General features: G+C 35.8%; 1 protein-coding gene and 1 long non-coding RNA gene across 3 annotated transcripts in view; one reads left to right on the top strand and one right to left on the bottom strand.

Annotated features, from left to right (window-relative positions):
* LOC138696805 (hemolymph lipopolysaccharide-binding protein-like) overlaps nucleotides 1–6,817 on the top strand; it is a 43,540-nt gene extending 36,723 nt beyond the window's left edge. Inside the window, exon 6 of one of the 2 annotated variants that reach the window (XM_069822224.1) lies at nucleotides 5,936–6,817. In XM_069822224.1, the coding sequence (XP_069678325.1) occupies nucleotides 5,936–6,090 (155 nt within the window). In that variant the 3' untranslated portion in view covers nucleotides 6,091–6,817. The remainder of the gene's footprint in view (nucleotides 1–5,935) is intronic. The other variant, XM_069822234.1, reaches the window with a different exon arrangement.
* A 2,886-nt stretch (nucleotides 6,818–9,703) lies between these two features.
* LOC138696795 (uncharacterized) lies at nucleotides 9,704–27,790 on the bottom strand. The gene is made up of 4 exons (XR_011331466.1): nucleotides 27,405–27,790; nucleotides 14,246–14,346; nucleotides 13,217–13,429; nucleotides 9,704–13,073 (listed from the first exon to the last, which is right to left on the bottom strand). It is a non-coding gene; the product is annotated as an uncharacterized lncRNA (long non-coding RNA).
* Between the last annotated feature and the right edge of the window lie 155 nt (nucleotides 27,791–27,945).

Here is a 27,945-nt window from a genome sequence, read left to right as displayed (position 1 = left end):
GCTAATATCGCCTCATTACAGACAATGTGAAATATTACCGGCACAGTCTATTGTTCCTAGCACCCTCACAACTCAAGCTTCGTGACTGTATATACAAGACTGTGGTGTTAGGGAGTGGGCTGTAGTGGAATTGACAAAACTTAATCATGGAGGGCGAATCTCAGTGGCGGCTCGACAGCTTCCTCGGCCACCGAAAATCTGAGGAGGGCCTATTAGGACCACAAAATTTCTGACAATTCTGACATTAATTATACAGTACAATGGACTCTTTTCATTCGAACTCTAAGGGACATTTGAAAGTAATATATAGAAATAGCCAAAATTCGAATTAACCAATAAACTACTTTTTTTCAGTACATTCATATCAGTAACAGAATTATACACGTGTCTGTACAGAGCATCTGACTCAAGCCGTTCATAAATTGTTTTAGGCATCACGCACAACACGACTAGGGGTACAAGTCCATGAGGATTTACTTGTCTAGTCCCTTTTAGAAAGAGAAAGAATACTCACCATCTCTCTCTACCCTCATTTATGGTGACGGCGGTATGGTCGACACTCCTTCCAGCGACCAGGAGTTAGCAGCGGCGGCACTCTCTTCCTCTTCAAATTCTGACTCCTCTCCGCCAGAAAGTTCCTCGTCCGTGTCCGTGTCATCCAAATTTATTACGAATCGATCGCTAATTTCGTCTACTAGTCCGTCCTTCTCCCAATAAAATTGTTCGACTTTTTCCACGTGTTCACAGGCCTTTCTCCAATTATCTTCCGTCACTTTTGCAAGAGCGCTCTCAAACAACAATTTCACATCTTTACTTTTGAACGAAATATTACGCTTCGCAACGTCATTTTTAACCTGCCCCCATATTAATTCGATCGCGTTTAAATCACAATGGTATGGTGGCTGTCTCACTACAGTATGGGAGTGCATTGTCGCAATTTGGTCGATTTCGTATGTTTTGAAATTATCTTTTTTAGTTTTTACAAGTTCATATAATACAGGTTTCGTGGATCGTAAATCAAATTCAATGTTATTGTTACGAAGCCAGGACTGCATTTCAGATTTCGGTGTTGATGAAATTGGTGCCTTATTGAGTTCTGTTGAATGATAGGGGGCATTGTCCATTACAATGATGCTATTGAGAGGAATGTTTGGTAATAATTGATTAATGAACCAGTTCTTAAATACAGTGCTGTCCGTCTCCTCGTGGTAGTCTTTAGTTGATTTAGATTTGAAAGTTAGAAGCGCGTTTGGAATGAAACCTGTCGAACATCCGGCGTGTAAAATAATAAACCGTTGACCTTTTCCTATTGGGGTTTGAAGTGGGAAGTCAATTTCGTGATCATCGCTTTTCCAAACTTTGCTTTTCGTATGGTTCACATTAACCCAAGTTTCGTCTAGATAAACAACGGCGCGTCCAGTGGCGCGTAATTCTTTCATTTTTCTTAAGAATTTAAATCTCTTTAAAATAACATCTGACCTTTCCATTAAAAATTTTCTGCCTTGAGTATTTTTAACATACCTAAATTTCATTTTTTTAAGAATTTCTCTCAAACTCCATATGCTTCCAGTGAATAAGCTTTCCTTAATTAATGCGTCATTTATATCCTTCAAACTAGGCAAAAAATCAGTCCGATACAAAGAATAAATTACTCGTCTTATAGCGGCGGCAGAAAATGAGTCAATTGCAGTTTTCTGAGGGGTCCTGTTTGGGCGTTTCTTTCCTGGAGTTCGCAGAACACTTCCACTTTCTAGTGCCTCCCTTTGTTTTTTTAAAATCCTGCTAACACTACGAGACGATATACCTGTCGCTGCAGCAGTTCTTTCGATAACACTCGACACAGATATTGTTTGCTTTCCGCGTTTCAGTGCCTCATATTCTTCAGTAAAGAATTTGTGTACATTAATAACCATGTTCATACTGTCCGACTTCAAGGCTTTCCCGCGTTTTCCCATATTGCCTACCATGATTATTAAAAACAAGAGCACAACGCACATTACCATGTTTAAGATAACAGGGAAACCATGCAATTCCGAAAACATTTTGTTTAAATTGTGAATTATTGTATATTATATTATATTATATTATATTAAATTGACACAACGAGACACACACTTACTTCACTATTCACTAAACACTACTGAATAAATGAACTCGAACAACGCCAAGACGCCACTGAGAGACCCACTAATTGGATTTGCAAAAGTGTGTTCTAGAAGGGCCAAGGGAGAAGGAGGGAAGGGAATTCCAAGAATTCTACAAAAGAAAACCTTTCCCCCCTTACATCTGTTGACAGTCGATAGACAAGGACCGCAGACAAGGATAGTAGAAATCACGCCAACTTAACCCTCATGCACACTTTTCGTCGTTGAAATTCTCTAACTCGCAGCTCTTGTATTTTAGTTTTAATAATGATTGAAAACAGCTAAAGCAATAAATATATAACTTACAAACGGCTTGACTGATTAATATGTTGAGTCATACGATGCGTTTGAGTAAAGAAACATTAATTTCTAATACAGAAATCTCTCAAGGTAGCTAATGGCTCTCAACTAGAGTAATGGGTTCTGCAGATGATTGTTTCCGATCTCTGATAACGAATTTGAATGACGTCATGTGCGTCAGGAATCACACCAACAGCGGCGAGAGGTGACAGACCAGTAGTGAGTGATTTCATAATCAAAGTGCACGGTGTATCACAGTAGCAATGCCCAAGAAAATCGATCCTTTTGGGAGGAGTACATAACAACTCTTTCTGATGCCAAGTACAATTACGTGAAAATCATAGGAGCCTGCAAAAAATGTGGTTTCGTTATTTCCAAGAAAGACATCTTGTGTGTACCTAATAAGACTGGCAAAGCTCGGATGGGATTAATTCCAGAGTGAAAAAAGCAAGCAAATCCACCCCCCCCGTCACAAGTCGCCGCACCCCACGAGATGATACAAATTCATTCCATTCGAGCTTTACCAATCTTATTAAGTACACAGAAGATGCCTTTCTTGGAAATAACGAAACCTAGTTTATTTCAGGCTCCTTTTATTTTCACTTAACTATACTTGGCATTGGAAAGGGTCGTAATATACCACTCCCAAAAAGGCTCGATTTTCTTGGGAATTTATGCTGTGAGTCGCCGTGCACCCTGACTATGAGATCACTCACTACTGTTCTGTCACCTTGCGCCACAGTTCAGCTGTCGTGTGACTCCCGACGCACATGATGTTATTCAAATTCGTTATCAGAGATCGGAAACAATTCTGTGAGGGTTCGATTCTCAGTTCTTCTTTTCGTACTCTTTATTGTCGAACTCCGATTGTAGGTGATTCTAGAAGGTTCTAGTTAATACTCCTTTGAAAGGGAAATTTATAACCGATGAAATATCTCATGAACCAGAATGTACCATAGCAGTAGCTATTGAAGCTTGAATCCTGCCTTCGGTAATCATTCACGGTTCGAATCTCGGAAACTCGTCACAACAAAAGTGAATGATAACGACAGAAGAAGGGAAAATAAGATATTCCAGCCAGCAGTCTATTCAACATGGTCCAGCTCCATGCGGGTTGTCATTGATCTGATACGCAGTAGACCAATTGGTATGTTATAATATGAATCCAACTTTTTTTTTGGTCTACCCAGGTTGTGACGTTCTCATGGTAGTGTCGCTAGAAGTGACAAACTAAAAAATATCTTTAAATAAATGAATGAATAAATTGCGTTAAAACTCTACGCTGTCTGTTCTTTACAGGTACATTCTTATTATGTCCGCTATTTATTCCAAATGAAACAAAAGAATTAATTAATTTGAGGAATTGGAGATAACTTACGTGTTAAGAAGTAGGCCTAATATGAAAAGAGCAAATGACTCGATGAAACACTATTCAATAAAAAAACACTACTATAAGAAACATTGGAAAGCCGAAAGAAAATAAATAATTTGAGTGCACATACGAGTATTTAACAAAATTATCACACGAAAACTAAAATTCGTAACATTCACGTGACGATGTCAGTGGACGTTATACACATACCTGATTCCGCCTGAGAAACCATTAAATATCTCCTACATGTTTAGATTGATATTTGGGCTCCCTAAACCAGCATGAATGACTTAAATCAGACACCTTGTACAGTGCAGTGCACTTTAGCTAACTGCTACTTTTTTTCCTTGCTTACACACAAACGTTATTCTACCAGTAGAAGAAAACACTTCAACTTTCTTTGTTAATGTTGAACTTATGTGTGCTCCACGATACGACATTGTAAATTCAGAAGAGCCAGTAACACACTACTGTACATACTGTACGTACAACAATGAAGATTTCCACAAGTTCGTTCTCTTCCAAAATATGATTAACTGGTGCGTAAGAAAGAAAGGGACATATTGTGTTTGAGGATTTCGCTCCGTATCGCCTAGCTCCCAAAGTGCATCATGATGCTGGGTGGGTACCGGTCCCATGCATTGACCGAAATTTCATGAGAAAAATCTTCTCTCATGAAGACTCAAACCAGCGCGTATTCCGTACCGAGAGTCCTAGGCAAGATGCCTTAGACCAAGGAAGGGAAAATTCTATTGGGCAAAATACATTTCCCTCCCCCCCTCAAAATAGGTGCTGATTGGCTCGTATTCTCTAAAGTAGACTAGACACTATAAAACGTGGGAAGTCCTTTTAAAAATTACCTAATATCAATTTTGCATTAAGGACACACGAATAAAATAATCAAAAGGACAATACCTGAGTTCTAGTAATTGTTGTTATTATGATTTACTTACAAGTGACATTTAAAGAACTCGGAGTTTCATTGCCGCCCTCACATAAGCCCGCCATCGGTCCCTATCCTGAGCAAGATTAATCCAGTCCCTAGCATCATATCCCACCTCCCTCAAATCCATTTTAATATTATGCTCCCATCTACGTCACGGCCTCATTATAATAATAATAATAATAATAATAATAATAATAATAATAATAATTTTTGTAGGTTATTTTACGACGCTTTATCAACATCTAGGTTATTTAGCGTCTGAATGAGATGAAGGTGATAATGTCGGTGAAATGAGTCCGGGGTCCAACACCGAAAGTTACCCAGCATTTGCTCATATTGGGTTGAGGGAAAACCCCGGAAAAAACCTCAACCAGGTAACTTGCCCCGACCAGGAATCGAACCCAGGCCACCTGGTTTCCCGGCTAGACGTGCTAACCGTTACTCCACAGGTGTGGAGTAATAAAAGGCAATGTGTGGCAAGGCTCTAACAATCCTTTGTCGTCATACCACCTTACAGCTCATACATTTTATCAAGACACTCCCCCACTCTTCCTACTTACGAATTATAGGGGAATGGGTTAGTTTTTGTCTTGAACTCGGTAGACACACGCCCGACCTTCCCTTCTACTTTTACCCCCACCACAGTAACGTTGTTCCTATACTGCACATCGCGAGTGTCTTGATAAAATGCATGAGCTGTACAAACAGTCATTGAAAACTTCAGTCGTCTATTAATAGTATATTATGATACAAGGTTAGGAAGTGCTTTTTACAAAATCGAGGAACTGTTTGAAAAACGAGCAGAATATGTTTTTCATTTTCCGAGATTTTGTAATGCATTTCACAAACGTGTATTGTACAACATTTTTTGCACGATCATATTTTTAAAATTGCAAATACAGTACATTTTGCATTGAAAATTTAGAGCAGTATTATTCCTAAGCCTTCGCAAAGTGCACTGTAATGGTAACTAAGTAACAATAAGTGCACTGTGATGGGTATATGTCAGTATAGTTTTATGTAATGAAGAATGGTTTCCCTAGCGACAAGTTTCTGTGTGGGAATTCTAACTTTCAAAACCTAACAACAATGGCTGTAAATACAACGAAAAACACAATCGTGTAAAAAAGAATATTACTCAATTTTGCATGACGTACCCAATTATGTTTGCAGGCAGACCATTAAATGAAACAGGATACTTCAAATGGCATGCATCAGAAACATATGGTGGGACCTCGGAAAACTGCGGAGTTACGACAATTAAAGGAGAACTAGCTGATGCTGCATGCTCGGAGCGTCTTGTCTTCATTTGTGAACGAGAGCTATAAACAAAATCCGGATATTGTTGACATCATCAGTTTGTTGACATGTCACATGCAATGTCCGTTTGTATATGAACTTTGTTCAGCTATCAGAAATGTAATTTTTAAGCGGTTTTGAATGCTTACATAAGTTTTTTTGTATTGAATTATTGTTTGCTCATTTCGGATTATATTTCTTGCCGTGTGTCTCATTATTCAGTCATTTTCGGGTATTTCTGTTTACGGTTTATTTTTCGTCGTATTTTTTATATTTTCATCACTTTATATTATTATTATTATTATTATTAGCCTATTATATCGCCAAGGGAGTGCAGATCTATTTTACAAAAAATGTACTAGATGTGTAGTTACAATAATAAAAGATAAAAAGAATAACAAAACCTTAAATAAATTTAAAACTACAAACTAAGTACCTATTAGAATGAAGATTTGATGGTTGAGAGTGTCTTAAAGATTACTTTTAAGTTTTATAAACTCATTCAGGTAACATTGTCTTTAAAACAGTTGTGTCCAAGGAGCTATGAAATATCCGATTTTAATATAATTTATTTCTGAAAGTACGGTACGTAAGCTTAAGGTAAGCCATGAGTGAAATTTGGACCAAATTTGTTCGAAAATTCAGTCTTAAAAATATTCCATACTTCCAGCAGCGAATTTTCAGGAGAGGCAAGGGAGGCTGTGCCTCCCCTACTACACTCAGGCACAAAAAAAACCGGACACTTCTATATTTGCTTGTATTTTGTTGCCAATTATTTCAAAATGAAACAAAACCCATTTAAAAACAAAATAATGTTTCATTTAGCACCTTATACGACAACATTTGAAAAAAAAAATCTCTGATGAGAAAATTTACAAAAAAATTACAAAGGGCGTCTAACTGTTTTTTCATTTTATGGTGCCTTAAACATTAAAAACTCTTTTTAGTAACGGGTATTACCCCTTCTGGCTTGAATAACTGCATACATACGTCTTGGCATGCTCTCAATTTGGTTAGCAATGTCTTCTTGAGGAATAAGTTCCCATTCTTCACCAAGTGCTCGCCTCAACTCTTGTAACGATTCTGGTCTCGGTCGTCTATTCTTAACACTCCGTCCCAGCATGTCCCACACGTGTTCAATTGGGTTCATGTCTGGACTCCTTGCTGGCCATGGAAGAACATGGATTCCCACTTCTTGGAGATAATCTCCGACCGCATGGGCAATATGCGGCCGTGCATTATCATGCATTAAAACAAAATTATCGCCTACAAATTGGCCAAATGGCACAACATGATCAGCCAGACATTCATTTATATACCTATCAGCTGTTAGTCTTCCATTTTCAACAAAAACCAACTCTGTACGAGCATCTGTACACACTCCTGCCCAAACCATCACTCCACCACCTCCATACGGCACATTTTCGGAAATGCAACACTGTGAAAATCGTTCTCCCCTCCTTTTCCAAACTCTTTCACGTCCATCAGGTGAGCACAGATTGAAACAGGACTCATCGGTGAACAGAACACAGCTCCACTGTCCATTTCTCCAATCCCTGTGATCATTTGCAAAATGCAGTCGTTCAACTCGATGCATCCTGAGAAGTCTGGGACCAGTTGCAGGTCTACTTGATATCAGTCCACTTGCTTTCAACCTCCTTCTAGCTGTTTTGGTCGAAATTGGGCGTCCATGCATGTTAACAAATTGCTGGGCTACACTAGTAGCTAGCAGGTTGTGCTCCCTAAGAACTCTCAACACCATATACTTGTCTTCATTTGGATTTGTAGCTCTTGGACGACCCAAACCTGGTCTTCTGGTATATTCTAGGGTCTCTCTATATCGTTTTATGGCATCATGGGTTATGCTTCTAGCCATATTCATAACATTTGCAATGTAACGTACACTGCATCCATCATCGTAAAGGGCTACAGCTCGAGCCATATCTTCAGGTCGCATCTTGTTGTAAGACAAATGTTACAACTCCACTTAAACTCAGAAAATGTAAAAATAAAGAAATAACGAATGATAACGATAATGAAGCACAAAATGGTTGAGACAAAATTGTTATAGCTGAGCCTCCGAAAGCAAAATTGGAATATTTGGTTGTAATGGCTTGTTTATAAAACAAAAAACAATCAACAATGTATACACGTCTCCATAACAACAGATGGCTACCATAATATTGTATGAGAAGATAATGTTTTGCAAAATACCAGCAAATATTAAAGTGTCCGGTTTTTTTTGTCCCCCGAGTGTATTTTACCAGAATGCAATATGACAGTATTAATTCCAGCTGAATTAAGATCAATAAGTTACAGCAAATGACGGAAATTTTTCCTTTTACATTAATTTTACTATTCAATATGACTGATGTAAGTTACGTCAGTCGACCACATCCAGTTAGTGATGCCCGCTCGGTATACTGTAAATGGTATAAATAATTCATACCGAAAAATAACAGCGCTGTAACCTGTATAGTCGACATTAGTTCTCTAGCAGCCTGCAGTGTCTTCTATGCGAGAGAGGGGGCGAGGAGACAGCTACATCACTCTGCTGTCCAGTAACCATGACAACAGAACTTCAACCAATAAGATAGCTGGTCAGCAGAGTGTTTAAACTTAAGTAGAATCTGCGAGGGGAGCCGAATTTAGAGACGTCCTATCCACCGCTGACAACTGTACTGCTAGTGACAGCTGCTTTCGGCTTGTCTTGGCAAGCTCCTTTCTTTCTTTCTTCTTGGTTTTAGAAAATTGAGTCATGTTGTTAGTTTTCTCTCCCTGCGTAAAAGTTTTCTTTTATGTTGGTAGATTTTTCTCTTGTTTGCGGGTGTTCCTGTTATTTTTTTTTTCTTTTGTGTTACGAGATATAGTTATATAGTATATTAAATATATCGAGAGTTTAGAAACAATTGCGGTAATGAGCAAGTCCCAGATTCTTAGGTTCGAACCAATTTTGTTGCATTTTGTTACTCTCGAAATATTGCTTTCCTTATTCGTTTTATGTTGCAACGAATAACATTCTTTAATTTAATATGACTTAAAAAGACCTAATTCGTTGGTTAGGACTTAAAATGGCCTAAAGAGACCTAATTCATATTAGGAGCACTACTTAAATGAGTGGTTTGCGGGTGTAATAATTTAATATAGATACAGTGTTGCAAACATAATGGACTATTAATATTGGTAAATAGTTCCATAAAACATTCTATCATCACCACGTGAATTATCAGGCTACTTTTTAGATTTATAATGTTAGGCCTGTAATAACTGATATTTGAATGTAAATCTAAAAGAGTATTGTAGCATAGTAACAGTATGTTGTTTATTTTTTATATTTTCCCCCGTAAAATCATATAAATTTCCTAAATATAAGATTTAAAATCCGAAAAAAATTCTAAAACATAGATTGGAAAACCTAATTTTAGTTTCTTAAAACCTATCAATTCTGCACTTGGTAATGAGGTACGTCACAGGCCTTATATTTTAATACATGAAATGCAAACTCTCATCAGTCACAACTTGGCCTCCTCAACTTTCAAACCCACTGTCCACCACTGCATACTTCAGAAAATATCTAAAGAAGAAAAAGAAGTCTGAATGGGAAACATACGGAGCAGGGCAGTTTTGAACAAATACGATGCATGAAAATCTTTAGCAACAAATCTTTATTTTCTTATTTCTCAAAACAATATATTTTTTTTCTGCCTCTTGGATAATGTAAAATGTTCCAGTTGTTGCACTTTTAGTCCTATTGCGACAAAATTTTGCAAATAAATTAAGAAAAGTATGAGGAATAAGAATAGGTATTGTGTTTGACGCAAAGGTTAATGAAGTGCACATTCAGACGTTTAATTGTGTATTATTATTTTAATTCAATTTCGAAAAATCAGAAAATAAAAAAATTATAAATGTCTAACTAATCAAGGTACATAAAAATTTGATATAAAGTTTAAAACTTGTATCCAAAGGGTATGTCTTCACAAAAAATTAACACATTACGAAAAAATTGTAACATGGGGGATATTTTTGTGACAATTAGGAAAGTATACATTACTTTACAATTCAGAAACTATTTAGCTTAGGGATTTCAAATTTTGTCAGTTTTTTATTGTAATTTATAACAGTGTCTGGTAAAATTAATGATGAAAACAGATCCAACTGAAGATCATGATGTTCAGTGAATTTGTGAGTACAGGATAATTAATATTTAAACCCATTTGCTTCATACAACAAACGGATAAGTAAACTAAAAACATTGCTTCTTGGACTTTTGGAGCCTTGAAATCTGTGATGCTGTTAGTTATTTGCATATACTGGTTTGTTGAAGTTTATAATCATTATACATCTGAGTTTTTCTTCATTAACGAATGACTAAGTATTACAATAGTGTACATAACCACCATTGATATCTGCACAGTCATGATTATTTTATTCTATAAGATTGTCGTACTACAAGCATTTTCTTCAGACAATCAGAAACAGTTCCCTCCCACTTACGTACATACAAAAAAATCAAATTTCCCGAGCTGTCTTTAAAAGCAGTTGTGTATGTTATGTTTACATTTCTCGTTTTCTCACCTGTCGTCTCCAACACACCAGCTGATCAGGATATCTGGGCTTACATATGTATATCTGCTTCTCTCCAGACAATAACCTTTACAACGTTGTCAGAATGCATTGCATTTTAAAATTCCTTTGCAGAATGAAAAATTACATTTGTTTGGATCAAATTTTTGCACATTTAAGGGACAAAACTGTACAATGCTCTCTTAAATTGACTGGGCATAGTGGGAATTAATTCAATAGCTTTCCCAAAATATGTCATGAAATGTTTCATATAAAATAATTTTTTTCCCCAAAAAGGAAGCAAAAACGAGAAAAGTTGTATTAAACTTTTTATTTGAAATATCTCAAAGAATAACCCCTTGAAATTAATGACTGTTCACTTTGTATACTCGTACTTGTATAAATTCATTCATTTATACTTGTCGTGGTCATGTTGTGATCTTTATCATGGTCCTTGTCGGTCTTTTCTTTGTCATGGTCCTACATTTGTCATTTCAAAATTAAAATTGTTTTCCTTTTTTTGCAAGTGGCTTCTGCATCACACAGTACCTCCCACACTTTCATAAAATATAAAAGATCATGGATCTATACCGAAAATAGATAAGAGACAACTGATAACATTTTGCACTGGCATGTACTTTGGACTAGGGTGAAAATACGCAAGTACAGTCAGATTCTCCTTGTGTGGCTATATCGATATCATGTGAACTGTGCTATAGAACTTAAACTTTTGCATTACTAAAAGTTGTCTCATTATTTTTGGAGCGATTGCAGACATTAAATAAGCTAAATTATTATTGGAAAGAGATGCTGCATTGACAAATATAAAAAAAAAAGTATCTACCTATATCAAAATTCCATATGAAGTTGTGTTATTTATTAATGTCCTATATTTCTTTTCAAGCACTGTAAAATAAGCAGTTGAAAATTAAAAAGCATGTAAAATATGTGTCCTCCGCATTTATTATTCCAGAAACTGTCTGGATTGAACAAAATGGTTTACAGTCACAGTGGCTTAAGTTGAAAGTTGTACAGTGAATTACTATATTCAATGTGATAAATAACTCATTCATCGATTGAATAAATAAGAACCAATATTCTGTAATAATTTTCACTTATCAAAGTATGGAGTAGCATATTATACATTTTTATATAAAGTAATTATAAAATTTAACAAAAATTAGCATCTTACATACATGGTAAGTTTTCTATCTCAAGGTAAAATTGCATAATATTAAGTTACATTTAAATTTGCAGTATTCAACATCAACATCAATGCAAAAGTCCTATTCTTCTTCAGAATACAAATAATGGATTCATTATTTCGAGCCTAAATTTTGTCCTGCATATAATACTTTTCTTAAATATATTATTTTCAACTAAGTACATCATTTCAAATATTTTCTTATTGAAAGTAAACATCTGGGTTTGAGTGCACAAATGAAATTATTTTACTTCTTTCGTCCCAAACACACACTGGAAATATGCAATACATTGTTTAACATAGTACTTATTTTCGACCAATGTCATTGAAATCATTGTCCTACACTTCATATAACCACTCTTACACTTCTGCACAGAAGGGCCAGACTTTAGTGGTTCTGGATCTGATATTGTCTCTGATTCTGGATCAGATACTCGCTTTGCTTCTGGATTTGGTACTCGCTCTATGTCTCTATATGGTAGGCTATTCACTTTGCTTTTAGATCTAATACTCACTCTGCTTCTAGATCTGGTACCCAATCTGCTTCTGAATCCGGTACTTGCTCTACTTCTAGACTTCTAGATCTGGTACTTACTCTGTTTTTGGATCTGATACCTGCTCTGCTTCTAGATCTGGTACTTGCTCTGCTTTAGGATCTGGTATCCGCTCTGTTTCTGGATCTGGTACTCGCTCTGGTACTGGATCTGATACCCGTTCTGCTTCTAGATCTGGTACCTGCTCTGCTTCTAGATCTGGTACTAGCTTTGCTTTTAGATCTGGTACTCGCTCTGCTTCTAGATCTGGTACCTACTGTTTCTGGATCTGGTACCTGCTCTGCTTCTAGATCTGGTACTCGCTCTGCTTCTGGATCTGGTACTCGCTCTGCTTCTGGATCTGGTACCTACTGTTTCTGGATCTGGTACCTGCTCTGTTTCTAGATCTGGTACTCGCTCTGCTTCTGGATCTGGTACCTACTGTTTCTGGATCTGGTACCTGCTCTGCTTCTAGATCTGGTACTCGCTCTGCTTCTGGATCTGGTACTCGCTCTGCTTCTAGATCTGGTACCTACTGTTTCTGGATCTGGTACCTGCTCTGTTTCTAGATCTGGTACCCGCTCTGCTTCTAGATCTGGTACTCGCTCTGTTTCTGGATCTGGTACCCGCTCTGCTTCTAGTTCTTGTATCCGCTCTGTTTCTGGATCTGGCACTTGCTCTGCTTCTGGTTGTTGATCTGGTACTGGCTCTGTTTCATAGAATTAATTACTGGTAATAATATTCTATACTACATCTAACAGTATGGGAAACTTTTTCAGAACATAATAGGATATGTTCATGTCTACTACATTATATGAGCTTATTGTCAGTGAAAAGTGAACAATGTATTACCAAGTTATAGGAACTCCAGTCAATGGGAGGAAATTTGGTCACAGTATACAGACGAAATCAATGTGTTCTAACATGTGTGTAACTGCAACTTCAGCTTTCTTTTCCTCTTCCTCTTCTTCTTCCTCCTCCTCTTTCTCTCCAAGCTACGATCACTATGTAGAATTTCTCTTCACATTTCTCCTAATCAACTGTTCGTGCATGGAAGCAACCAACCTAAGAAAAATACACCTGCACTTCAGAAACAATGTACAAACGGACAACTTAATGTTGCTACTATAAATTCAGTATATTACATTTATTTTCACATTGACTTGTATGATATCCCTTTATATCTCTGTATCTCCCATTCTGCCATATGCCTTCATTTATATTTGCTTCAACATTATTTTAATAAAATTATTGTATGATAGTGGCTTTGCTTTGTTACTATTTTTGTCAATTGTGACTGTAAATTTTTGTCTTAATTGTTGTTAATTTTAGTTAGCTTATACTGTAATTTGATATTTTATTTAAACATTTATTTCTATACATCTCGATTACACAATTTTTAACACTATATCACTCGGAATATAAAGTTTATATTGCTTTCACGTGTTAAATACTAGGTTAGACTACTATGCTGACTAGTTTCAGCCTGTGGGCTGTACTGTTAATAAACTGTTAGGGTGCTATTCATAGACATTTCGCTAGCCCGGGCTACAAGCGTGTTAAATAGGATTCATATCATATCATATCGCTGACACTGGCTTATGAATACGAAAAACGTTAGTTCGCTGATCATCCACCGAAAGCCTGCGCTAAGAATGTCTATGAATACTTTTAATTTAAGTACCATGCTTAGCCATTACACATTATTTACCAATTTCTACCTCATTTTAAGACTGCTCGTAAATATCCAAAACTCAATTGTACTGTATTTTCATTCTATAGTTCCTAATTATGAACTATCAACTGTTTCTGGTATATTACTATACAGACTCCATGTCAACGCACTGTATCAGTGTAATGGCGAATAAAGTATTTATTTACCTCTCATTCTGCATCTGCATCTGAATTGGCAGCCATAATTCAACTGCTCCCCCATCATACCATTCATTCGACTCCATTCTATTGGAAGCGTGGTCCAAATGCTAAAATGGCCAAAATACGAAAATATTTATAATGTGATAACGCCAATATAAATAAAAAGTCAAAATGGAAAAAAAGTGCAATCACATGATGTCCAAATTTAAAATACCCAGTCTGGTCAGGTACCAAATTTCAAAACTTCAATGATTTTTCCGTTAAATCTATCTAATCCAAATATAATATTGCTTGCTAACAACTTTACTGCACCTTCTTTCTTCGGGAAAAATCAACTCAAAAACTCTACTGATGATATTCATTATGTGTAGTCTGCACACAAATTTCGATTTGCCGATGTGACCACATGATGTCCAAATTTAAAATGCCCAGCTTCGTCAGGTACAAAATTTCAAAACTTCAATGATTTTTCCGTAAAATCACTCTAATCCAAATATAATATTGCTTGCTAACAACTTTACTGCACCTTCATTCTTCGGGAAAAATCTATTCAAAAACTCTACTGGTGACATTCATCATGTATAGTCTGCGCACAAATTTAGATGCAACCACAATGTCAATATAATTAATTGACGGAAACATCTCATTTTCGGTGAAAGTGTAGTTTAATGTTCAAATTATTAAAATCAGTGTAGGTGTTCGAAGCGGTCATCATTAACATCCATACACAGGTGATTCCGCCGAACTGCTACACGAACTACTGACTGTAATGTAATGTGTCCAGTTGTATTGTATTGTATGTATTTATTAACATTCCATGGTATTCATACATGCTTACAGATAGAATATGGAACAAGTCAAAAAACTTAATACTATTATAAAATCTTAATTTATAGTCACAGTCTAGATGAAATATATACACACGAGATTTACAATATAGTCTACTAGTACAACACAAAGTTTTAGTATCAATTTCATGAAGTGTTATTGAATGTCATGAATTCACCTACAGAATAGAAGGCGTGAGAAATTAGGTACTTCTTTAATTTGGCCCTAAATAATTTTATGTTTTGAGTTTAATTTTTTATATCGATAGGGAGGCTATTAAAAATTTTTACTGCCATATAACACACCAGTGGCGGCTTCTCAAGGGGGTTGCAGGTTTGTACACCCCCCAGTAATGTTCCTAATCTCCCGGCTTTGTTACTATTAAATATATATATATATATATATATATATATATATATATATATATATATATATATATATATATATATTACAATTTTCATTCATGATTATCTGCAGCTGGCGTCTTGTTTTGTACGTCTGCAGGAGCCTTCGGGCCTCTTGGTTTGCAAAGATGTTGAAAACCTATGGAAGGTAGTTTATAGAGATGTTCGGCTAATGCGGGGACAGGGGGTTAGAGGCGTGGTCTACTGCTTTCTCATTGAGAACGGTTTGTCGCACTCCCTGGCATGGGACACCAACGTCAGTGCAGAAGAAACTAAATTCACTGGGAAAGTATCTGTTTCAACTAGACATTTGTCCGAAGTAATAAGCATGAAAAATGTATTCATTCAGCTTGTGCAATGAACAGTTGGATATTTCGCACATTACTTTCTCAATCTGCATCCACACAAACGGCACAATACATAAAGGAGCTTGTATTTTGCTTTTAAGTTGTAAGAGTTGTCGTTCTGACAATAAGTGCTGCTATCTCCCGACAGCCTACGAAAGCTGCATTGGTAGCATTCTGATGACGATTCTGTGCTCAAATGTTTTTCATGAGGTTAAATCGTAATATAGAGAGCTCCATCCACGACCCCATCCGCTTTTGGACTTTCTGTATAAATAGGTATGCTTGTATTTAGTAATTTTACTTATTAATTGCATATAAATAAGCTTTATATGTATACGCCCTCAGGCATACACGGTTTTAAACTTTAAAGTAAAGTACATTATGTTTAACTCCTCTCCGATATCCATTGTGCACCACCATATTTTCAAACCACCAGCCGCCACTGTAACACACTCCTTTTTGATAGCACGATAGACTTACCGATGGAGTATGAAAGTCATTTTTTTGACGTGTATTTATGCTATAAACTTTTGAATTAGTTACAAAGTTTTCACGATTACATATGAGGAAGATTATTAATGAAAAGATATAATGACAAGCCATGGGCATTATTTGTAGTTTTTTGAAAATAGTCCTACACGATTCCCTAGATTTGGCACCTACTATTATTCTAATTACTCTTTTTTGTAATAGAAATATATTGTTACTATCTGTGGAATTTCCCCAGAATATTATTCCAAAACTCATTACCGAGTGGAAGTATGCAAAGTATATTGTTTTTAAGGTATTGATATTTACTATCTTTTGCATAGATCTAATAGCAAAACAAGCTGAATTTAGTTTGAGGGTAATTTCTTTAATATGATTTTTCCAATTTAACACATTATCGATTTTTAAGCCATCTGCATCTGCACAGGAACATATGATGGATTCTCGTAGCTCATCCAATGTGCGTTGCTTTTTGTCGATAAACGACGTCCTTTAATGTCCCCCATAGGTAAAAGTCCAGAGGTGTTAGGTCTGGGGAACGTGGTGGATACTCCTTCGACCTATCCATCTTGTGGGTAGATTTTCGTTGAGATACTCCCTGACAAGATTATGGTAGTGGGATGGGGCACCATCTTGTTGAAAGTAAAACCTCCCGTCCCCTCTCAGATGGTAGGTAAAACAGATGTTTCAAGCTTCTCCAGGTACACCTCACAGGTAATTGTGCCGTCAAATTTGTCTCGAATACGCGCAATTGTTACAAATGTCGGTGGCTGTGTTGGAAACTCATTTCGCCATTGGCATTGAACCTCATTAATGTTTTCGTACTTAATGTACCACTTCAAAACTGCCTTCCTTTCATCGAATGTCAACCTCGCACCAGTCATGTTTACTCACATAACCAACAACAGCAGCAGTTGCTATCTAACCTACAACAAAACAAAACAACGCTTATCTGGCGACTGCCATCTAACAACAGAATATTCAACTATTAAACTACCAAAAAATGAGACGTTTGCGTCAATTAATTTGAAAGTTATGGGCAATTAAACAGCATATACATTTTTTGGGTCACTTTGTATTTACAAAATTATCTGCTTTCAATGTGGAAGTGATATGATACTCTAACTATGAGGGTGCAAGAAGGCTTGATTTTGTACTTTAAATTCTGTGACTTTCTGTATGACCCAATCTTTTGTTTGACATATTCTGAAAATGAGATTTAGGTACTATATTTTACATTTTTTTTTAAATATTTGTAACAAATGAAATTAATATTTAAATTAAATTTAGCTACACATTTTGTGCTCTGAAGATAACTCACGTTACACGTACAGTATATTATTTCAAGCCCCCACTTCCATCAAACCAAAACCTGGATGCGCCCCCTGCAAGTGGGTGTGCAAAAAACAAAAGAATACTAGCATTTTAAGTTTTTATTTGAGTAGAAAAATTATTTGCAATACGGGACCAAGTTGAATTTTCATTTAACTCGAAACTCATTTTTATGACTTTTCTCTCTTTACCCAAACACCATCGAATTTGAAATGCTTATAAAGGTATTTATTTATTTGTTTACTTATTTACTCATTTACACATACTTTTTCTAACGAGGGTACAATCAGTTTTACCAAAAATATTTAACATTCGTGCCATTCAATAGCCAATGAGGGAAGTCTGCATTCGTAACATTATATTTAAGTCTCAAGTGAATGTATTATTAAAAGAATGAACTTTCTGCAATTCACGTAAGTGTAAGTACATGTTGAAACAGATAAACGATAAATGCAACAACATTAGGTAAGCGTTGACTTCATCAAAGAATTAAGTGTTCACATTGGAGCAACGAGAAAGCAAGAAATATATACCAATGATTATTTACCACAAATCAAGAAATGGAGCATGAAAGGAGAATGAAAAAAAAGAAGAAATAGAGAAATCAAGAAATGGAGATAAATAGCAGACATGAAAAAGAAGGCGATAGAGAAACAAAGAAGGTAGAAAGAAAGGAAACACCAAAAAAAAAAAAAGAATAGAGAAGTGAAGAAGTGGAGAAATAACTCAAGAAGACTAGAGTAGAAAAGAACATGTAACGGGCCAGTGCAGTGTTTTAAGTCAATATTTAATTACATATTCAGATAAACATAATTAAATAATAATTATATTAACATATTTAATCCGTTGCCTTGTGATTAATATAACATGGTACGTAAGTTTTAATGCAGAAAACTGCCATGAGTTTGTTAATGCAGGATGTAGCATGAAAGGGGAACCTGCCATTGATCAGCCAACAGAAACTCCAAGAACGTTCATTGAGATAGGTTGTAATAGTGGTTAGAATAATTACATTAAATTGAAGGTTACGGTATTAAAAATGCTACATTTTTATGAATATATCATGTAATTTATTTTTTGTCTAGTATCACATGTCCCTATATTATAAATTTTAATAATGTCTCATTGATGAAATGTAAAGTGGGTCAAAAGTTGCTTTCCCCAATATTCATTCTTAGTTTTCATAGTTATACACATATACAGATGTCATAACTTGAATAAACGAATAAATGGTGTAATAAGTGATGGGTTGACAACATGTTTGTGTGTCAACTGTTTTTCTGATGTCATGTCTTGTTATTGTTTTCTTTTATTGTGTTGGATTGCTTCTTTATGCAAGAACTGTTAGTTTCTTGCAATGAATCGCAAATTAACCACAGAACAACGTGTTTCTGTGCTATAGTACACATTGGTGGAAACACAGTAAGAACACAGCATTGGTGATAGCAGACTTTGACACAAGATTTCCTTATGTTCAGGATCTGCGTCAGTTACAACAGATGATCAAGCAGTCATTTGTGAAAATCTATCAATCAATCTCCTTAATGTATCCAGCTGTTTGCTGACAACATAAAGTCCACTATAGTCTATTCAGTTGTTGTTTTTCACGAGAAATGAGGGGTATTTTGGTCGGTGTTCATTATAGATGCCTGTTGCTAGTAGCCAGAGTTGGTGCTCGCCTTGTCGATGTGAGGGGGCTTAAACTTGTTGTTTAAGCTAACAAGTAACAAAGAGGTACCCACATGAGCTGCATTAACACCAACGCAGTCCCACTATATTTTTCACTGCTTATGATTCATGGAGTCCCTCAGTGTAAAATTCACCAGAGGTAAAATAGTTCCTCAATCGGATCTCCGGGTAGGGACTGCATTGAGAGATGCCAAGAATTGTACTAAAGTAGTGAAAATCTATGAAAATCGTGAATTATGTTCTGCCATCTTTGAATCAGTGTCTAAACCAGGGATGCAATACTTTAACTCCAGAGTCACGTATACTTTCCCCTTTCCATAACGTTTGTAGGCCACCCATTTTAATGCAATGCAAAGACATCGCAGTGGCAGTATTATGAGTTCTTCAAACCAACATCGCATATTTCATAGTGATTGGGAGGACGATTATTTTTTGTCGTTATTAATGGATAAAATCAGAAGTTTAACCTGTTCGATGCAATACAATTATGTTTCTCACTTTTAATATTAAAGACATTTTAACAAATCTCGTCATACAAACTATGGGAAACACGTACTTACAGGTACCGGCATGTATAATTATCGTTGTGCAGTGTTTGTAGCCATCGCTAGCAGCAATTTATGCATTAATATTGAGCTATTAACTTCTTTATTTACAAGGTACAGAACAGAAAAAGAAACTGGAGGAAATGTAAAGCAGCTATAAACATAGACTAAATGAAACCCTATTTGAAAAACAAATTGATATGATATGATAATTATATGCTATGGTTTATTCTCCCACTAATCTCTCTGATCCTGATGGCCCTTCACATTTCTGTATTTGGCCAGCAGTCCCATTCTTACACTATTTACAACTTTTACACTACCAGAAGTTTAAGACCGACACATATTCATCATTTCATTGTTCATCCACTATGTCTTTCATGTTCATTCACTACACTCGTTACTATATTTCTATGTTTATTATCTAACCCTTCTTACCTTCTAATCCTATCTTCTAACTAGAAACAGAATATATTCATAACAAAAACATAATTTCCTTTACTACTCCATATTCCTATAGTTCCTATTTATTTACAATTACACTACATGTTACCGTCCTATATAATACATAATAATCTTAGTTACACTCTATTATTTGAAAAACAAATTGAGAAAATAGTGAGGGCATTTTCACTATCTCGAAGCACATTTCTAAAACATTAAGATCATTTTCGCAGGTGCAACTGTTTACCTGCCCTCTCACATTTGCTCCTTTGAAGCTCATCCTGAACTGCAATTAGAATTAACTGACTTGCAGAATAATACAGCTATCCGGTGTTCAGAATGTCTGGTCCTGAGATTTATAAAAGTCTACCAGAAGAGAAGTTTCCAAACCTACGATTGTTTGCTGGACGATTAATGGCAATGTTCAGCCCATCTATGCGAACAGTTATTTTTCCAAGATGGATATCATTAAAAGCGACATACGCGGCAGAATAACTGATTTTCATTTAGTATGCCAATTGAGATTATGTTCAACTATTCAGCCCAATATTGATAAACTGATGAAAACTAAAAGGTATCAGCATTCCTCTTCAGAAAATGTCCAACGCAAATAATAATAATATGCTACTGTCTTTATTACTCTATAATGTTATTATAGTGTTCTACATTGCATTGTGTTACTTACAAACAAACTTTCAAATACGCCACTGGCGATGACATAGCCAGTGATTTGTTTTCATGCAAGATGTCAACAGACTGAGTCCACTCCATGGTATGGAGTGATGTGGGTAAAAGTATATCTCACCCCTACTTGCGAGTTTCGCATCCCTGGTGTAAACATTGTGAATTGTGTATCAAGAAACAGAGCCTCCATTTTGAACAAAATCTGTAAAGGAATGTGTAGTCAAATGTAAACTGAATGTAATTAAATGTAAGGAAGTGTTTGGGGAAAGCAACTTTTAACCCCACTTGCTGTTTGACTACCATATAGACATGTGTGACAATTTGTAAGTATTGCTGCACTGATATCTTGGAGCAGTAACTTATTGTTCTTTCTGAAGTTTAAAAAAACTGTAGACACAAACGATAGAGTCCAGATAAACTCTATTTCTTTGCAAGAAGCTGTAACAAGAGTTCCATAAATTTTTGCTGCTGCTCATATTGGTTCAGTCTTTGCCTTCTTTCTTCGATTTCTATGGCAAGTCTCTGTTCGCGTTCGGCAATTTCAACATTTAGTTTTTTCTGTCTTTCACTTTCTTCCTGTTTCCACTTACTCTCTTCCAATTCTAATTTCCTTTCCTCCAATTGTATTCTCATCTTTTCCAATTCGAATTTCTTTTCCTCAATGTTGAATTTTCTTTCTTCTACTTCCAACTCTTTCTTTCTGAGCTCAGTATCGGCCTCATGTTTCGCATGTAAAAACTGCAAACTGGAATTCTTTATGGCAGACTCTCTACATCGTATCTTCTTCACTTGTGTTAGTTCATGGTGCTGCTGGTCACTTGTGCTGGGTCCAGGTTCTTCATTCACAAATTTTACTTCATTGTATGCTTCATCCACTACCACTGCGTCAAGCACAGATTCATTATTCATATCATAAGAAACATTCATGTTATATAATGCTTCATCTCTTACTTGTAGTCCTCTCTTTCTTGAATCGCACTTACAAAACTCAGCAGAATACTTTTTAGACTGGAATTCTTTAGCCATATCAGATATAGATTGAAGAAGCTGCTCCTTTTCCTCATACTGCTCTTCACATCCTGATCTGGAAACAATAATAATAATAATAATAATAATTATAATATTAAGACTGATTTATTGGGAGTAGAATTGTTTTTAATAATTATGCATGTTTATTCATATGTTATAACTAGGGAACGGATTTTTATGTCTAAAAAAAGAAAATATTTTTCTTATGTAGTAAAACAATAGAAAATACGTACAAAAATTGTAAAAATATTTTGTTTCAATATTACAAAATTTTAAGTATATATTATAAAAATCACTCACCAATCATGTTGAGACAGTGGTGGGTTCAAATAGCTCACTGTTGCAATGAACAATGAAGGCTTTCTCCAAGTTTTCCATCACAAACCGATGTCGGTTGTCTTGGAACAATGCACGATACCAGGAGAAGGACTGTTCAGCGTCACAAGAAGTTAGTCTAGTCTTGCATATTTCATCAAAGGAATGTCACTGACACACACACTCTCAATTTCACGAACGTCTTCTTGACCTTCCGAAACTTTGTCAACTTTACACATTGTATGAAATTCATAATTATTTTCAAACATACTTTTAAATTTATATTTAATAGGTTTTACTGAATGAGCGAATTTTTTTTTTCAATGCCATGCACCTCAGTCAAACAAGTTGGCTGATATTCCTAATTTCTTTATAGAGCAACACAAAAAACTCAAATTTGCAGATATGTAAGATAATCAATTTTTTAAAGAACTAAGTATATAAGTTCTGAAGAATTTCAATTGACGAAGTGTCATCCTTATGTAGTTCATCTCTCAGTGACTTAATTTTTTTCAAAATTATCTGCATAATACACTACTGCTTCTAACCATGTCCTCCAACAAGTATCTAGGCGGATGTGCAAGATTTGAATTTTTGCCTTTGAACAAATTAATTCTTATTGGGGCTTTCACAGAAACTTTTGTTCTGTTTGAAATTAATTTGTGCACTTCAGAAGGGAGATTTTTGGTTTATTTATCATTTTTATTTTATTAGTTAGTTTTCTTATAGTTGGGGTTGCTTTTTTGACCTTATTAGAGCATAAGGTACATACCTGCTCAAATACTCTGTGAAAACCATGCACTATACAAGTTACGTGTATCATGTTTAGGAAGCTTACAGAAAAACCTTCGGTTGCTTTCTTCGTATACAGAGCAGCATACGTAAGTTAAAGTAAAACATTATCAAATTTGACCCATTTGGCCATAACAACTACAGAGATTCATTGAGTAAGCACTCCATTGTTACGTGATTCGATGCTGATATTTCTCTACATGCTAATAGAAAACACAGCTTGGAAATTATTTCATTATTTTCTAGCACACCTACCACAACGTTTCCCACTTGCCTACTGCTAGAGTTTGGTGATTCGTCCATTCTTATCAATATTCTTTTTCTTATTTTCACGAAAATGTTGGAGAAGATGGAGGAAAGGAAAAAACAGAAAAACATAAACACAGAAGAAGGTAGAAGAAACTACAATAAACTAAACAACGAACTAAGAAGAGAAAATGATAAGTTGAAGGAAGATTGAATGAAAGAGAAATGTAAAGAAATAGAGGATCTAGAGAAAAAAGGAAGATATGATTTAATATATCGCAAAGTAAATTCTTTGGACTTCACAAATAAGAACAGAAAATCCATATGGTTGATAGAAGACAAAATCAGAAATGAAATAACAGGGAAACCAGGAATACTGAACACATGGACGAAATATGTAGAAGAGTTGTATGAAACAGGGAATCGTTCAGATGAATTAGTTATAGAAGATGAAGCAGCCATATCAGAAGACAAAAAAGAATTTTCTGTTTTAAGGGAAGAAGTTGAACTGGTTAGGGAAATGAAGAATGGGAAAGCAACAGGAGTTCATGGAATCCCCAATGAATTAGTAAAATGATTGATCCATTTTGAATCTAAAATGATTGAGTGAAGACAAGAAGGAAATTCTATCATTATGCAACGAAATATATAAGAAAGGAGAATGGCCTCAAGATTTTACTGAGACAATGTTGCTGCCAATACCGAAGAAAAATAATGCCAAGAAATGTAACAAGTTCAGGACTATGAGCCTGATATCACACTTGGCGAAGATTTTCCTGCAAATACTGAATCGATGTTCATACCTATTCTAAGGTGGAAGGACAGTTGAAAGAAGGCAAGGTGGCCATCTGTCCTGATTTTTCCTGGACAGTCTCGAATTTAGATCCTTTGTCCCGAATTTTTCTGAAGGCATTTCAGGATGCCAATTTGTCCCGGATTTTGCCAAGATGTTATGGTTTGTTCCAATACAGATTGTCCTACATTCTTAGTAATGTTTTTAAGGGATATGAACTCTAATGTTGACAATATAGCCAGTTAGTTGCCATTACTGGTAATGGTATTATATCTCATTCACTTAAAAACTGGCTACCATTCCTGATCACATAATAGGTTGATCAGCCTAATGGACTTGCAAGGTAACCACTTTTATCAATTTCACTATGCTACCATCTAACAACTGCAAAAGAAGTCACATTATAACGCTTAATGGAATTGCATGGAGCACCTGTACTTCCATCTAGTGGTTGTTACCAAAGAAATGCCTTTTCGACAGTGAAGAATTTGGTGATTGTTCTCATTTTATGTTACCATTTCATAACATGGGAATGGCCAATCTGATATATGTGATCAGGGCTACCACTCATATTTAATACCAGTATTCCAACGCACTGTGATTGGACTGGGAGAGATATGATGAGCCATGTGATTGGCTAAGTGACTAACATATTCATTCAGAGTGGTATAGTAGCTGATATTACAAGTTTGCATTTTCACATTATGACTCATACAAGTACTCTACTCAACATAGCCGCCATTCTAAGAAGACAGCTACTGTAGAATCAACAGTTACATTAACAACGCAAAAGCCAACAAAAGAACAATGAGTGCCCCACATTCTCAAGAAAACTGGAGGAAACACAACTGAAAACCAGATAAGAAGCAATTGACGAAACTTCAGCCCTCCTTAAAAAGGGCAACTCTGTGCTTCAGTGGCTGACCATGATAATATCTTTGAAAAATATTGGAGTGCAAGAGGTCAAATGACTTCATTGTCAAACGCCTGGCATTAGAAAACAACAACAAAAAGGGCCAACTAGATTCCGCTCTGAAAAGAATAGAAAACAACTATTTTCTGTTTCCTGTAAAGAATCTGAGTAATAATTTATGTTTCCCGTGAAAAGGTTACCAGCTCATTGCACAGTAGGTTATCTATTTAGGGTAGTCTGTCTCTCCCTTAGGTGGACTGCTTTCACCATGGCTATGGAGTTTCACCTACTAGAAAGTAAAGGATGTACGAGAGAGGACATGCTTAGAAATGACATTAGAAAAGAACTAAAAGCTGAAGCAATTAACTCAAGAATGCAGAGATATAGATGCAAGTGGATACAATATGTCGGAAGGATGAAAGATACGGTACCAGACTTCCGAAAACAGCTTTCCATTATGCCTCCAGAGGAAGAAGAAGTGTAAGAAGACCAAAAAGGATATGGAGAAAGACACTGTGAAGACGGAACAAGCAACAGTCTAAACCATGAAGAGTAGAAGAGGAAGGAAAAGAAAGAATATAAAACTATATAGATCATCACTCATCCCCCAGAGACAAAAGACAGCCAAATCTTGGTTTGATGTTGAATGCTTCAAACAGAGAAGAGAAGCGATCAAACACTTACACAGAGGCAAATCTAAATTCTCTATGCAGAGAAAAGGGAAGCGTATAAAAAACTGCTAACGACCAAGGAAACTAATTTCATAGAAGAACAAGAAAAATCTCAAGCTCAAGAGGTGCTAACAGAGCACTTTCTGGCCTTTGACCAGAAGTCAGAGCAGCCATCCTCAAGCCGAAAAACAAGAGCACAACCAGACCAGACGGATTTATAATGAAAATCTCAACCACACAGTAGGCTAGATCAACTGACTCTCTTCTGGAATAATCTATTCAACACATCCAGTCGATTTAATACTAAGTTATGTATAGTTTATTTTTGTGTTTTTATGTTATTTTATCCATGTATTGCAATGTGTTCTTTTTATCGCGATTGTTTATTTTTTAGGTAGAGCATTGGTTATTTATATTTCTCGCATAAATTTATGTAATGAGTTCACAATGTCCCGATTTTGGGACATTGAAAATTTGGTCACCTTAAAGAAGAGCAGTTTGGCTTCAGGAAGGGAAAAGGTACGAGGGATGCAATTGGACTACTATGAACAATTGGCGAAAGGGACATAGAGAAGAATAAAGAAGTACCTAGGCCTATAGTATTATTTTGTGGACCTAGGAAAGGTGTTTGACAGAGTGGATTGGAATAAAATGATGAGAATCCTGAAGAAAATAGCTATGGAATGCAAAGAGAGGATGCTGTTCAGTAATCTTTATATTAAACCAACGACTCAGTCAGGAAAGGAGAAGAAATGTCTGAAGGAAATGAAATAGGGAGAGGAGTACAAGATGTCCTTTATCACGTACCCTGTTCAACATCTACTTAGAGGATTTAGTGAAGAACTGTTTTCAGAACATGGGAGTGGTGATAGTAGGAGGAAGAAGAATAAAGAACATAAGATTTGCTGACGATATGGGTTAGCAGATGATGAGACGATACTAGGGGATATATTAGTGAAGCTAAAATGACAGCTGTGAGCAGTATGGGATGCAAACAAGATGAAGACCACGGTTGTTGGAAGAAAAATAAAGAAGGTAAACGTATGAATACCAAATGAGGCAGTACAGCAAGTGGACAGCTTCAAATACTTGGAATGTACGATAAGCAGTAACATGTGTTGCTGCCAGAAAGTCAAGAAGAGAATAGCAATGGCAAAGGGAACTTTTAATAGAAAAAGGAGTATTTTCTGCGGACTTCTGAACAAAGAACTAAGGTAGAGATTGGTGAAGTGCTTTGTGTGGCATTGTATGGAGCAGAAACATGAACATTACGACGAAGAGAAGCGATTAGAAGCATTTTAAATGTGTATAGCCTATATGGAGAAGAATGGAGCATGTTAAATGGACAGATAGAATAAGAAACGAAGTTCTGTCGGAAAGAGTGAGTGAAGAAAGAATTATGCTGAAACTGTTCAGGAAGAGAAAAAGGAATTGGTTGGGTCACTAGCTGAGAAGTCTTTTATCTATAAGCAAAAAATATGTATTTAAATAATCCGTTCCCTAGTCATAACTATTAAACCAAAAATATACGTAATGTGATAAGTTAAGACCATTGTTGAATTGTTGTGAAGCTGTTTTTTTTCTTGCTTTGTACATATTTTGTCTCTAACGAAGGAAATAATTTGATTTTATATTTATACTTACTTTCGTAAATTTGCAATGTCAGATTTCCGCCATAGTTTGATAAGATGATCCATATGTTCTTTTACGGCTCGCAGGGAGAAAGGTTTTCCAGTTGCAGTCACTGTTTTTTCATGAATGTCTTTCCATAGATTTAAGTTTTCATAGGGATTCGTTGCAATTACTTCACGCATTAATATTAAGTCATCATTAATGTTGAAACGCAGCCTTTCCTGCGTCATTCTGCTCACGATAAAGAATGGAACTATCGTGTCACCGTATCAGAATTTGGGATAACGAGGTTTGTTTTTACAGAAAGTTTGTGATGGTTTGAAAACTGTTTACAAACTGTTCTAACCTCAAACTGCTTCTTACCACTGCCGTTTAGATAAGTGTTTGACCTTACGACAGCAGAATCACGGCAGCAATGATTTAAACAGCTGTTCAACGCCCAGTGTCGCCATTCGAGCGGTTTTCCCGCTAGAACTGGTATTTTTCTGTTTTAGTTTAGCCGCTAAACTTTAGCGTGTAAAATTATTAAATTTGTGTTGCTGATATAGTGATT

Source organism: Periplaneta americana, chromosome 1 (assembly GCF_040183065.1).
Source record: "Periplaneta americana isolate PAMFEO1 chromosome 1, P.americana_PAMFEO1_priV1, whole genome shotgun sequence".
In the NCBI taxonomy this organism is placed as follows: Eukaryota; Metazoa; Arthropoda; class Insecta; order Blattodea; family Blattidae; genus Periplaneta; species Periplaneta americana.
The sequence above is the reverse complement of the archived record's forward strand: the minus strand, read 5'-3'. Positions and strand labels throughout refer to the sequence as shown.